At 35.4% G+C, this 14,143-nt stretch overlaps 1 protein-coding gene across 10 annotated transcripts in view; it reads left to right on the top strand.

Moving 5' to 3' along the window:
• The window catches only part of alpha-Cat (catenin alpha), a 66,250-nt gene that overhangs the window by 39,154 nt on the left and 12,953 nt on the right, over positions 1-14,143 (top strand). For all 10 annotated transcript variants that reach the window (XM_071671536.1, XM_071671535.1, XM_071671533.1 and 7 more), the window contains 11 exons: positions 1,548-1,751; positions 2,804-2,919; positions 3,781-3,865; positions 4,040-4,210; positions 5,680-5,791; positions 6,373-6,573; positions 8,303-8,524; positions 8,707-8,825; positions 9,323-9,453; positions 9,677-9,917; positions 10,846-10,962. In XM_071671536.1, the coding sequence (XP_071527637.1) occupies positions 1,548-1,751; positions 2,804-2,919; positions 3,781-3,865; positions 4,040-4,210; positions 5,680-5,791; positions 6,373-6,573; positions 8,303-8,524; positions 8,707-8,825; positions 9,323-9,453; positions 9,677-9,917; positions 10,846-10,962 (1,719 nt within the window). The remainder of the gene's footprint in view (positions 1-1,547; positions 1,752-2,803; positions 2,920-3,780; positions 3,866-4,039; positions 4,211-5,679; positions 5,792-6,372; positions 6,574-8,302; positions 8,525-8,706; positions 8,826-9,322; positions 9,454-9,676; positions 9,918-10,845; positions 10,963-14,143) is intronic.

Raw genomic sequence — 14,143 nt, 5'->3', positions numbered from 1 at the left:
ATTTTCTTTGAAATTTTATTTCTTCCTTCAAGTGCATAGTATTTAGGTTAGGTTGAAGCTGTATTAAAAGAATCCCAAATTCCTGCTCTTGGCAGAAGTCTTAGTATCAAGTAAGAAGAGAACAAATTTCTTGCTTATTTTAAAGAAAGGAGGTTAGAAAATTGCACTGAAATACAGAAGTTTCTCTGATGAATATGGTTTGTAAATTGCTGGAAGAGATAATCAGAAAGCAAAGGCATGTTTATTTGCATAGGAGGAACCACCTAAGTGAGAGGTAGCATTGTTTCACATGAAAAAGGTCAGGCGTGAGAAATGTAGAGTTCCATGAGAAATGAGCCTGTTTTAGACTAAAGAGATTGATGGTTGGATTCTTTCCTCTTAACCTGCCAGAAATATTTGGCACTACTGCATTTAAGATTGGTAAGAAAAGGGATTTTGAAACAGCCACAAGTAGATGGGGTTCCTTTGTTGGGTTGATAAGTACACAAATGTATGGGAACATGGATATATATATGAGCTTTTTCTGAATGGTTTAAAGTTATCGGTGGCATTCCCAAGGGTTTATGCTTGTGGCTGATGCTGTTATTATGTCATATAAATGACTTGGTAGAAGGGCTGAAAGAAAATACATTTACTGTCATGAAAGGCTGAGGGAAATAGATTTATTCTAAGAAAAGAGGAGAAAGAGACATTAGTCTGTGCCTGTTAGCAAATACAGGGAATAAAAGATCTGTATAATTAGATTAAAAACTGATTAAAAAAGAAACATAGCGATTATATCAACAAAAATGCCAGGGAATATATCAGAAAGTCTCCAAACGTATCTATGTAATTGCCTGTCAAAAAGAAGATGGAGACTACCCAGTGATCTCCCAAGTGACATAAACAACCTGTAAGTAGTCAGTACAGAAAACTTGAAAATAAGACTATATATGGCTTGAAATGGCCCCAGACAAACCAAAAATTTACATCTGTGTAGTGTACATGGCAGCAGGGAATAGCAGTACTGGTATTATGAAACAGTGTGATCACTGCCTCATGGCAAAAAGCTTGCAGCTAGTTGTAGTTACTCTTTTAAATCTTGCATTAACTTTACCCTTGGAATTTGTGAAGAGATATGCTAATTTATTAGAAATTAAACCTTTAATTTTTCATTACTTATTTTACATAAGTAGTGGTTATGTGAAAGAACTATAGGCTTTAGATGAATGTAGTAGTATCTGTAGAAGGTTTTGTAAAAGACTAATGTAATTTTTTTTAGTTATATGACTGATTAGGGAGTTCTGTTATGTGTTATGTTCTTCCAGTACAGGTACAGGCTAATGAGGGCTTGTATATTAATACTTAAATATCTTGGGAATAAATGATTAAACCTAAGGTGTTTAAAAGTAATTTTGTGAAAGAAGTACCATCTTTATTTTCCACAAGCCATATTTGTTAAATAATTGTAAACTGTGTTTGGTTTAGGTATTCATTTTGTGAAAGAAATATCCTTATTTTTACATAACCCATATTGACTAAATGATTGAACTCTCTGTTTCATTTAGGAACGCATCAATATGGACCCACTAACTTACAATGAAGTGCGTACCCGTCCATCGCTGGAAGAACGTTTGGAGTCCATCATCAGTGGTGCAGCACTTATGGCTGACTCTTTCTGTACACGAGATGACCGTCGTCTCAAAATCGTGGAAGAATGTAATGCAGTAAGGCAAGCACTGCAAGATCTTCTTACTGAATATATGGACAATGTAAGTCAGGAGATATATATAATGATTAATGAGTCAGAGTCAGTTCTGCTGTTTATGAAAAGGAGGATTGATAGTAACTTTAGAAAAAAGGACTTACAGAGAAGCAGTGTTGATAAGTAACATTTTTGATGATGTAAAGGCATTGTTGATAATTATTTGGGAAATTATTGCACTCTAAGGGTGTGTCAGATGTCGTTAAGGATTGCTGGAGTCTCATATAATGAAATATAGGCAGTAAATGTGGATAACTTGTGTGTTATAAGGTGGAGACAGTAAGAGAGGGATGAATAAAGTAAAGAATGAAAATGTGAGAAAAATATGCAGTGGAAAGAAATCATTAGAAAAGTGCATGAATGAAAGTCTTTGCAGATGGTAGGGTCCATGTAGAACATATGGCAGATGATAGGTTGGTCAATTAGTACAGTACAAGGTACAAGGAGAGGTAGACCGCAGAAGGGATGAATAGATGCAGTAAGGGATATTTCATATGACAATGGTAAGAGTAATGATTGGGGACTATATCTCATGGAATCATTTTGTGTGTGGAGGTCATGTGAATGAAGATGGTCTCACTGGATGAAACAGTCTAATGTGCAAAGTGAATCAGTAAAAGAGCTTGTATTTTGGAAGACTGTGCTTCACTTTAAGTACACTGGATATGGGAGGAGGATGAAAGTGAATGATTTTTGGAGGGTGTATGTATCTGATCCACCCCATGGAAGTTGGGAATTGAGTTAATGATGACAGAAAGATGGGATATGATTGTTGGGTTAGGTGAAGTGTGATGTATATAAAAACGTATATGGTATTTTGTTTTATTAGTTAGTGTGCAGAGAAGGGATAAGTCTGAATTCATATTTTCATATAATGCTGAGGAGTTAATTGGAGTCAGGTCATAGCAAATGTTTTGCAAAATGATGATGTCTGCCTAAATTCATAAATGGCCAAGTTTGGAAAGGGGCAAGAGGTAGCATCTTTCAGTATCTCATTATTGACACTTTCCGTTTTTTCATAATTCTGTTTTACCTCTGAATAATTTTTTTTTATTTTAGATGGGACGTAAACAGCCATCAGAAAATTTGGACAAGGCTATTGATCATATGTATCGGAAGACTAAAGATTTGCGTCGTCAGTTGCGTAAAGCTGTTGTTGATCACGTGTCAGACAGGTTAGTAATCTCTAGATTTCTTCTGTGTTGTACAGATTTTGTTTTTATTATCCTATTCTTTCAAAGCAGTTGGAATGAAAGACAGCAAGTCCAAGTCACTCCATTCACACCCACCCCTCCAAACAACCCATCATATGTACTTCACATAATCACAGCCATGCCCAACAAACGGTAGCAACCTGGTTGTTTTCCCCATCCTTGGAACAGTGAAACTCATTGTATGAAGCTGACTGTCCATTGGGTTACATCTTGCTCACAAAGAAGCGGTATTAATGGTTTGATGTGAATTGTAAAGCATATTTGGAAAAGGGTGATAGAATGCCCTTTAGTGTGTATCCATTATACAAATCCAAAGGGGGTTATTCCCAGTCTAAAGATGCAAAAGTATTTTGAGCAGTACAGAAGTTTTGAGGAAGCTTGATCTTAAACTGATTTTTCTTGAGTTTTAGATCAGATATGTGGAGCCAGAATTTTCATCTTTTTACCCTTCCACGTAAAGATTAAGTCTATATTGTGTAGCTATGGGCTACAGGATACATTGATTGTAAGTACTCATTTGTGCATCATAGGGCCCCATCTCTCTGGTACTTAGTAATTTGATTTCCTGATATAGATGTTCTCAGGCTTGACATATGCAATTAGAAACATGAAGAACTTCAGCATGATAATTGCTGAAAATCTCAAATTGAAACATCTTTTCAGATAGGTGGTTGACAAGGCGCAGATCATTTGTGCACTCATTCGTTGAAAACCTTTGATCACAAATTTATTTATCACTCTTTATTTCTACACAACCTGTATCCTCCCTTGTAAACTGTGTATGCTTTCATAAATTGTACTCAACATTGAAATTTCTTACAGCTTTTTGGAGACAAATGTCCCACTTCTTGTATTAGTGGAAGCTGCACGCAATGGAAATGAAAAGGAAGTGGAAGAATATGCTCAGGTTTGTTATATGTATTTTCATAAATATCCTGATGATAACAGGCTTACCTTTTTGAGAGTATGAAATACCTTAAGTGAACTGCAATGATTTTGTGCATATTTTGATTTTTTGTGACTGAATGTTATAAACTAATCCAATGATCATGTACTGATTTATTGATTTATTAATTTTCAGGTTTTTACTGAGCATGCAAACAAGTTAGTTGAAGTAGCCAATTTAGCCTGCACTATGTCCAACAATGAAGATGGTGTTAAGATGGTGAGGTATGGTGCTGCTCAGATTGAGCAGCTATGTCCACAGGTTATTAATGCTGCAAGCATCCTGTCAGCAAGACCCAAGTCTAAGGTTTGTTGGGTATAACGTTTAGATTTATAGATTAATATTTCAGTTAGTTCTTACTTCCAAGGGTCCTTTTCAACTCCAGGTTAAAAATAAATAGAAACATTTTAAAAATATCACAGAGTAGTAACATCCTTGCACTGAATCTAGTGTCCATTTGGCAACCATTGATTTTGTTGCTGGTAACATAAGATTATCTTTCCCAGTAGCACCTATTGTGGTAAGTGGTCAAATATTATTCCTTATGTTCATGAAAAGAATTTTTTTTATCTGCATTTAGATATTGTTGATTTAACTTACATATCAACTCTTCCTACTCCAGTGGTTATTAAACTTGTTCCAGGGAGAGATAGCCAACTAACATACCCTTTGAGGTGTGAGCACCTCTAATGGGAATTTTTTAGAAAAATTTTATCTTTTGGAGATTGCATGTGTATGAATAAGGTCATTAAGATGGGTATGGTTAAAGATTTGGTATTTCTAATGAGGTTGAATGGATGCTGTTCATGGCCTTGAACATGGAAGTTAGGAGGAGTGTAGATGTGCTGAAAAAGAAATGTCTGAAGATGATAAATGGCCTGAGGCAGTTTGATCCTGTGAGACAAAACTTTGTCTAAGGAAGGTGTTTGATTGAGCACATTTGGATTTAGGAGGCTGACTAGGGTATACTGAGAGGGATGTGGCAAATGGAGAGGATTAGTAAAGAGAGACATGAAGAGGTTCTATGTGTCAGAAGAGGAAGCAAGATGGAGAATGAAATGAAAATGGAAGGATGGAGTGAAGAAGGCTGTAGAGTTTTATGGCCTGAATAATGAAAAGGATGAGGGACATGCATTGCATAGAAAGAATTGGAATGATGTAGTATAGGGGGTGATGTGCTGTTAATGGGCTGAAACTAGGGCATATGAATTGGTCAGGGTAAAATATGGAGTAGTCTTTGGGACTTAACTGTGGATGGCAGTTCATTATACATGGGAGCTAGAGATAGGTATTTGCAAATGAGGCCATTGTTTATTGGTTTCTGATGCTAGTTTGCTGAAATAACAAAGGGAGTCAGGTATAAAGGAAAGATTATTCTCAGGGAAGATGAATTAAAAAGTATTAGTGTATGATGACATGATACATGTCATGAAAATTTGAAACAGCACTAGCACCAAAAATGTGAATTTAGGACATTTAGTGTTAGAACATTGTTGTTTTTATGAAAAGTGTGTGTATTTAAGAGTTTTTATCAAGGTGTTTAGGGTCATGAAAACTGAGAATTGTGTAAGAGATGATGGGTACATGATGTGTAAAGTGTGCCAAGCTACAGTAATGAATTTGAGGGAATAGATTTCATTGGTATGGTAGTTAACTGTACATTGATAGATGGACAGTCAGCATGAAAAATGATAATTAGTTATTTTGGTGGGTGACTGCACTGCTGACATCTGTTCTTTGTCTAACTTCAAATTGCTGTTTTACCCACATTTTAGGTTACACAAGAGAACATGGATGCCTTCAAGGATGCCTGGGAGAACCAAGTACGCATTTTAACAGAATCGGTTGATGACATTACAACAATTGATGATTTCTTAGCAGTTTCAGGTACTGGGTAAACTTTGTTAAGCCTTACACTTTGTATAGTGTTGTATAGTGTTGCTCTTTAGCAATAATATTTTTATACTGCTCAGTTGAATGATGTGATGTGTACATTCGTCATCTGCTTGATTCAGAAAAAATGAAAAAAAAGTATAGATATATATTTGTATATATTTTATGATACTTGAATATGACTGCTAATTCAGCATTCATCAGTTTCTTGCTGATATTCTCTCCTTGTTTAATAGTTCTCTGAAACTGCTCAGATAGGCTACCAATAAGCTGACCAAACTCAAGTAGAAACCAATTGTGTAAGTCTTCTAAGGTATAAAGTATTGTGTTACTGTGTACCTAAGAAGAATTGCACCTCTGGTTTTTACTTGAATCCTGTTCTACCCTTGCTAATGAACTTTGGTCAGCTTATTGGTAATCTACCTGAGCAGTATAAGAGAATCATTAGGCAAATTGAGAACATCAGCAGGAAACTTATAAATGCTGAATTAACAGTCATATTCAATGAAACATATAGATGAATATATATGTATTTGTGTGTCAGAAATTTTGTTACACAATCTTGCAATTTACAGAAAGTCACATACTGGAAGATGTAAAGACATGCGTAAGAGCCATAAATGAGGGTGATCCAGAGACACTTGATCGCATTGCTGGTGCTATTCGTGGTCGCTCAACTCGGGTCTGTCATGTGGTTGCCTCAGAAATGGATAATTATGAGCCATGCATGTACACTGATCGAGTTCTAGAGGCTGTGAAAGTATTACGAGACCAAGGTGAGTATGCAGGGTATTGAATAATTTCATATGGTTCTTATTGTATAAAACGTGGTTTCGGTGCATTCAACATGACAGCTAAAGAATGGATGTGAGTGAATATGACTTTGTTTCATCTTTTCCTGGTGCTACCTTGCTAATGTGAGAAACGATGATCAAGTAAAGAAACAAATTAGATATCATACTTGATATGCAGTATTGAAAGCTCCACAAAGATGTTACACTTGCTGTGTTAATGCTTTAATGATTATTGGCCAGTGAGGATGCAAATCTTTTAGATTAAGCACATTTGCCACCTTGCTAAAGTGAGAATTGGCAAACAAGTATGAAAGACATGCCTGTTTGAGGAATTATTTATTAAGAATCAGTGAGGAACATTATGGCCTTCATGAATACATCAGTAACTACTGTTTGTTTACTTATGGTTCAAGGGTGCTTCATTGTTTAGAATTGATGTGTACACTGTGTACAAAAGGTGCCCTCATGAATGAAGATTTAGTTGCCCTCCTGTCCTTATTTGGTAAAGATTTAGTTGTGTTGCTAAAGTGATGAATATCAATTAAGAAAATTGTCACCTTGTGTAAGGGTAAATTTGTGTTAGAAATATGATTAACAGTTGAAGTTCATATAGGTTGTTCAGGAGTAATTTTAAAGAAATTGCCAGTCCTCCTTTGTTTAAAGTTGTTATATTTCCTGAGGCAAAAGAATGGTTTTGCCTTTTGTGAGCAGAACTGGCTCTTGGATAGGTTTAATTTAAGCTGTCCTTTCTTAGAATTACTTCTAAAGAATTTCAGTGAGGATTCTGTGATTGATACAGAAGGTGAAATACCTCATTAGTTCATTAATTTATTATTAATTGATTGGGATATGAGTGAATTTATTTCCAGTACTTCATTCAGTAACTACTCTTAAGGAAATTATGGATTAGGAGCATGTTATGGAAACAGCCTTTAAAAAGAATTTTTGCCAGAAGTTTATACTGAAGTGTATGTTTAATAAAGGCTGAAAGAGTAAGAGTTGCCTAAAAATCATCATACAAATTCAGTTGTTTGGTGAATGAGTAAAAGAACTGTAGCACGTGGTAAAGATATGTTGAAGGGTATGTAGGAAAGGACTCAGAATGTAAAAATGCCTGTTTGAACTTGATGGTTGGGTTTGAAATTGAAAATTGCCTGTGTATAGTTGAGTGAACAGATTTCAAAATGATTGATTGATTTAGCAAAATATGTATTGCAGAAGTGTGAATGAAGTCATAGATATTGGTGTTGAAAAATCAGGCAGAATGCTTGAGTCATGAACAAAATAATGGAAATCAGCTAGCATGTATTGTAAGGGCTGTTACAGGGTTTTGTGCATCCCACTGTAATGTATGCAGCTGAAAAAGAAATTTCTTGACATTTAGATTTCACATTAGCTGAAAGTGGATGAAAAACAGAGGGCAAGTAGAGGGACAGTGGAGGGAATAAGTATGTTAAAAAGTCAAAGGTTTCCCTTGAAGTGAATTCATTACGATTAGTGAAGATTCTTCATGTATTACCACTTTGTTTAGTCGGAATAACATATAGAGTATAGATAATGGATAGATTGATGAGATATGGGTTTTAAGAACGTGCCCTTGTGAACATAGGTATATAGATATGTACACATTACAAAAAAAACTACAAATTAGTTGAAAACTATGTATCTGCTTTTCCCCATGATGTAATGAAGGATTGATTTTCTCCCCCAGTGCTGCCAAACTTTGCTCAGCGAGTGGATGTGGCTGTAGAAGCTTTAAGCAGTACTCCTGGTAAAGAGGTAGATGAAAATGAGTTCATTGATGCTTCACACTTAGTATACGATGGGGTAAGAGAAATTCGCATGGCTGTATTGATGAATAAAGCTGATGATGAGTTGGATCCAGATGATGTTCTCATGGATGATTACCATACCCTGGAGATAAGGAGCAAATGTAAGTGATACTTAATTCTTATTTCTTTTCAGTAGTTTTATTTTTTGTATTTGCTTTCATCATGCATAATGATTTCCATGGTTTATAATTAAAGAATGGTAAATGTGAATTTTGAAAAAATAGTTTTGTCATGGTAAGTACCGTTGAATATTTCTGATTCCATATTTTGTTTAATTCTGCAGCAAGCGCACATACTGTAGAAACCACTATTGATGAATACCCTGGAGTGAGTGGCATTACAACCGCCAGAGATGCCATGAGAAATTTGAGTGAGGAGGACAAAGATAAAATTGCTGCTCAGGTGGGTTACTGTATTTTCCTCAGAATTTCATCAAATGGCAGAAACTAATTTTCCTGAGATGAGCCCATTATTGCTGTACTTTTTATAAAGTTGATACTTTTACAGTTTATAGTCTCTTGTTTACTCATTAAGCAATAAGGTGATTAAGAGTTGGCAAGGTTTGTGATAGGATACTGACTAATAGTATCAAAAGGATTAATAAACCCATTCTTGTTGTGTGAGGGAAGTAATTTTTTTTTCAGTTTTTCTCCACAACTTGTCTCAATGTGAAACATCTGGTTTACATACATTAACCAGATGTTTCGCATTTAGACAAGTTGTAGAGAAAATTTAAGAAAAGAAAAAAAATAGATGAAGTATTTGTGGATTTAGAAAAAGCATATGATAAGGTGAATACAAAAGCTTGTTTGGAAGTTCTAACAACTTGGTATGCATGGAAGGTGTGATATTGTGTCATTTGATATAATGATTTATATATTTTCTCTTCCATATTATAGGTTGAAAACTTCCGTTTGGAGAAGGTTAAGTTTGATCAGGAGGTTGCTAAGTGGGATGACACTGGCAATGACATTATTGTGTTGGCCAAGCATATGTGTATGATTATGATGGAGATGACTGATTTTACAAGGTTAGCGTTTCATTAAACTTTTACATTCATGTGTTATAATGATTGTAGAATTTTTTTTGTAATTTGGTATAAATAAACCCATTGATAAAGGGAGATGATTTATGAAGAAATTATTTTACACAAAATTTGCAGTTTTAGGCAATACATTTCCTTTAATTCCTTTAGTAGATAACTGTTATATTTTCCTCATGTGATACTAAGAATCTTTTTATCTGAACTTTAGAGGGCGTGGTCCTCTCAAAACAACAATGGATGTCATCAACGCTGCTAAGAAGATTTCTGAAGCTGGAACCAAGCTAGACAAACTCTCCAGGCAGATTGCTGATCAGTGTCCTGAGTCAAGAACCAAGGATGACATGTTAGCTTACTTGGATCGCATTGCTTTATACTGTCACCAGCTGAACATCACCTCCAAAGTCAAGGCAGATGTACAGAATATTTCTGGTGAACTCATAGTTTCTGGGGTATGTAACAAACATGTAAAATATTTTTCTTTTCTCTTGTTCTCTTGCTGTGTCTGGCAGATGAGAAAATCGGTATCGCTAGCCAAGCAAGGAATGCAGTGAGTCATGTGTGCCTCGCCCTGCATATGTCAAAATTTAGTCATAGGTACTTGTAAGTAGGTATTATTTCTCCCTCTTGTATGCATTATCATCAGAACTAAATCATCCCCAAGAAGGGTTTGGTGACCTTATGGCCAACAATGATGGCCTCATCTATACTGTACAAGTGCTTGACTGGTTTCATTAATCAATAAGACAAATTTAGAATGATTAGATTAATGTTATATTATTATTATCCCATTCTCCTAAACAGTAAGGAAGTTAATATTATTTTTTTCAAGTTCATAAATGTAGGTGAAGATATGAATGTGCTCAGGAGGTAGACTCAATCTGTATTAAATAGGCTCTTTTCTCGGATTAAGATTTGGTTGTTCTTGTACCATCTTTCTCATTATTTTGAGTTGTCCGTTAATCAATTTTTAAAGATCTAACTCCACTGCTTGAGATGTTTGCTAAAATTAAGTAGGACATTAAAATCATGTTACAAAGGAGCATTTGTTATCTGGTTCATTAAGAATTTTGAAGAGAGTAAGTGTGTTGATAATTGTTATATACATAAGATAAAGGGGAAAGTAAACAAGACAGAGAAAGAAATTAAGAAATGATAAGTGAGAAATAGCAATGACTTTGTAACTATTTTTTTTGATTGCATAATTGATTATTATGGATTACATTGCAAGGGGCTCTGTTAGGATGATCTTTTGGAAGAATCTTTCTCCTTCCCTTTATTGGTTTTAAGGATAATGTGGGCTTGCTAGTGTTGTAACTGTTTATACGTGGATAACATTGATTTCTTTCGTAATTCAAGAATTATGTATTTACTTTTCAGTTGGACTCTGCCACATCATTAATTCAAGCTGCTAAGAATTTGATGAATGCTGTAGTTTTGACAGTGAAGTGCTCATATGTTGCCTCAACTAAATATCCACGCCAAGGAACTATTGCTGTAAGTATTCAAATTAAAATTTTGGTACCTTGTACTTTTCAAATTACTTGAGATGTGAGAATGAAACGAAAAATATAGAGATATAAAGATCCATTTTGGTATTTAGAATATCTGTATCTTATAAAATTTTCTCAGCAGCCTCCCCTTCATGTAAGTATCATTATCGTCTCTTTATTGGATATTAAAATTCTTTTTGTAAAAAAATTAATTGTTAAAATCTAAGGAATGCTATAGTATATATTGGTTTGTATACATTGTTATTGTACTTTAGATTTCTTAAGAGGTCAGTAATTAATAAAATGCTTGTAATGTTTGTGGATGACATAGATAGGATTTTCAAATTTCATGTAGAAATTAAGTGGCTAGATTTGTGGCTTTGATTAATCAGTTTTATTATATCTTAGGCTTGTTCATCCAAAGCTACTGATAAGTTGAAGTCTCACAGTGAGTTAGGATATTATTTTCATATTTTGCATTTTTAGATGTATGTACTGGTATTTGTTATGCTGTCATACTAAGTTATATTTTCCATTTAATTTCTTAATTTTGTTGATGTTCACTGAAAAATGTGCATTTAAGAAAATATAACCACTGTCAAAGAAATAGATTTAATGTGGAAAGATATACTGTATAAGCAGTGATTAAATTAATTAGTTTATCAAATTAACTTATTGAATGTATGTACACTGTACACTTAAAAGGATGAATGGCTTGATGTAGATTGGTCATTAAGAGGTAATCATTTGGGTTTGCTGTTGTTGGCAGGAAAAGAAGTCCAATATGATGAAAGAGTGGTTTTAAGTGATGATGTGGGGATACTTACCATAGGTTATGTTTGTGGAGGAGATTAACATAGTATGGTACTCTGGATAGGAAAAATTGTTGCATTTGTAATCTGTCCTTTGTGAGTAAGTTCATCTTAGGATAATTTCTGCAGTGAATTTGAGGAATAAGATGCATAAATTCATCCCTCTTGTTAGGGCCACCTTCCTAGCTATTGATGCCCCTGGCAGTTGATTTTGAGTGTGCTATGTACAGTCTGGGTCATTTAAAGATTTTAGGCATATTAGCTAGGGGCATAGGAAATAAGGAAGCAACAATAGGCATCCCAGAGAATGTTTCCACAACATTTGCTCATATTTTTTCATTGTACCTGATTATTAACCTCCAAAAGATGTAGGAGGTAGTACATTATTTTTGCTGTGCATGGGCAGCAAAGGAAATATATATAGATCTATGTAGATATTGTATATAGATATATATTGATAATGGAGCACTGATTATTGGGAATTGCGATATGATTACACATTGAGATGTGTAAATTTTACATCATTAAGAAGGATACATTGTATTCCATGTAGTTTTTTTAGCCTGAACATTTATTAAGTTGTTGTTCACTGATGATACAGCGCTGGTGGCTGATTCATGTGAGAAACTGCAGAAGCTGGTGACTGAGTTTGGCAAAGTGTGTGAAAGAAGAAAGTTGAGAGTAAATGTGAATAAGAGCAAGGTTATTAGGTACAGTAGGGTTGAGGGTCAAGTCAATTGGGAGGTAAGTTTGAATGGAGAAAAACTGGAGGAAGTAAAGTGTTTTAGATGTCTGGGAGTGGATCTGGCAGCGGATGGAAGTGGAAGTGAATCATAGGGTGGGGGAGGGGGCGAAAATTCTGGGAGCCTTGAAGAATGTTTGGAAGTCGAGAGAACATTATCTTGGAAAGCAAAAATGGGTATGTTTAAAGGAATAGTGGTTCCAACAATGTTGTATGGTTGCGAGGCATGGGCTATGGATAGAGTTGTGCACAGGAGGGTGGATGTACTGGAAATGAGATGTTTGAGGACAAATATGTGATGTGAGGTGGTTTGATCGAGTAAGTAATGTAAGGGTAAGAGAGATGTGTGGAAATAAAAAGAGTGTGGTTGAGAGAGCAGAAGAGGGTGTTTTGAAATGATTTGGTCATATGGAGAGAATGAGTGAGGAAAGATTGACCAAGAGGATATATGTGTCAGGGGTGAAGGGAACGAGGAGAAGTGGGAGACCAAATTGGAGGTGGAAAGATGGAGTGAAAAAGATTTTGAGTGATCAGGGCCTGAACATGCAGGAGGGTGAAAGGCGTGCAAGGAATAGAGTGAATTGGAACGATGTGGTATACCAGGGTCGACGTGCTGTGAATGGATTGAACCAGGGCATGTGAAGCGTCTGGAATAAACCATGGAAAGCTCTGTGGGGCCTGGATGTGGAAAGGGAGGTGTGGTTTCGGTGCATTATTACATGACAGCTAGAGACTGAATGTGAACGAATGGGACCTTTGTTGTCTTTTCCTAGTGCTACCTCGCACACATGAAGGGGGAGGGGGTTGTTATTCCATGTGTGGTGAAGTGGTGATAGGAATAAATAAAGGCAGACAGTATGAATTATGTACATGTGTATATATGTTTATGTCTGTGTGTGTATATATATATATATATATATGTATACATTGAGATGTATAGGTATGTGTATTTGTGTGTGTGGACGTGTATGTATATACATGTGTATGTGGGTGGGTTGGGCCAATTTTTCGTCTGTTTCCTTGCGCTATCTCGCTAACGCGGGAGACAGCGACAAAGCAAAATAAATAAAAAAAAATAATTTATTAAGTTGATAATCTCTTCATGAATACATGTAATATGTTACTATCTGTAGGGTGCTATGGTTTTGTTGCATTACACATGACAGCTAGAGAATGGATATGATTGAATGTGACCTTTTTTGTCTGTTTGCCTGGCGCTACCTCTGATGGTGTTTCCTGTGGGGTGGGTTGGCGCTGGGAATGGATGAAGACAAGCAAGTATGAATATGTTCATGTGTATGTATGTCTGTGTATGTATATGTATGTGAGTGTATGTATATATGTGTGTATATGAGTGGTTGGGTCTTTCTTCATCTGTCAATAGACTGACCCTGGGCATGTGAAGTGTCTGGGTTGAACAATGGAAAATTCTTTGGGGCCTGGTTGTGGATAGAAAAAACAACTGCATCTGAATTGTAAGACAAATTGACCAAATTATTTTTTGAGCAAATGAAAATTTTCACACTGAGGGCACGCTCTATATCAAGATTAGCCACAGTGAGTGGGTTAAAACCTTGGTATTTACAATAATTTATATAAGTTTTAAAGGGACAGAGTAGTTGCTTGAGGTT

This window comes from Panulirus ornatus, chromosome 16 (assembly GCF_036320965.1).
Source record: "Panulirus ornatus isolate Po-2019 chromosome 16, ASM3632096v1, whole genome shotgun sequence".
NCBI lineage: Eukaryota > Metazoa > Arthropoda > Malacostraca > Decapoda > Palinuridae > Panulirus > Panulirus ornatus.
The sequence above is the reverse complement of the archived record's forward strand: the minus strand, read 5'-3'. Positions and strand labels throughout refer to the sequence as shown.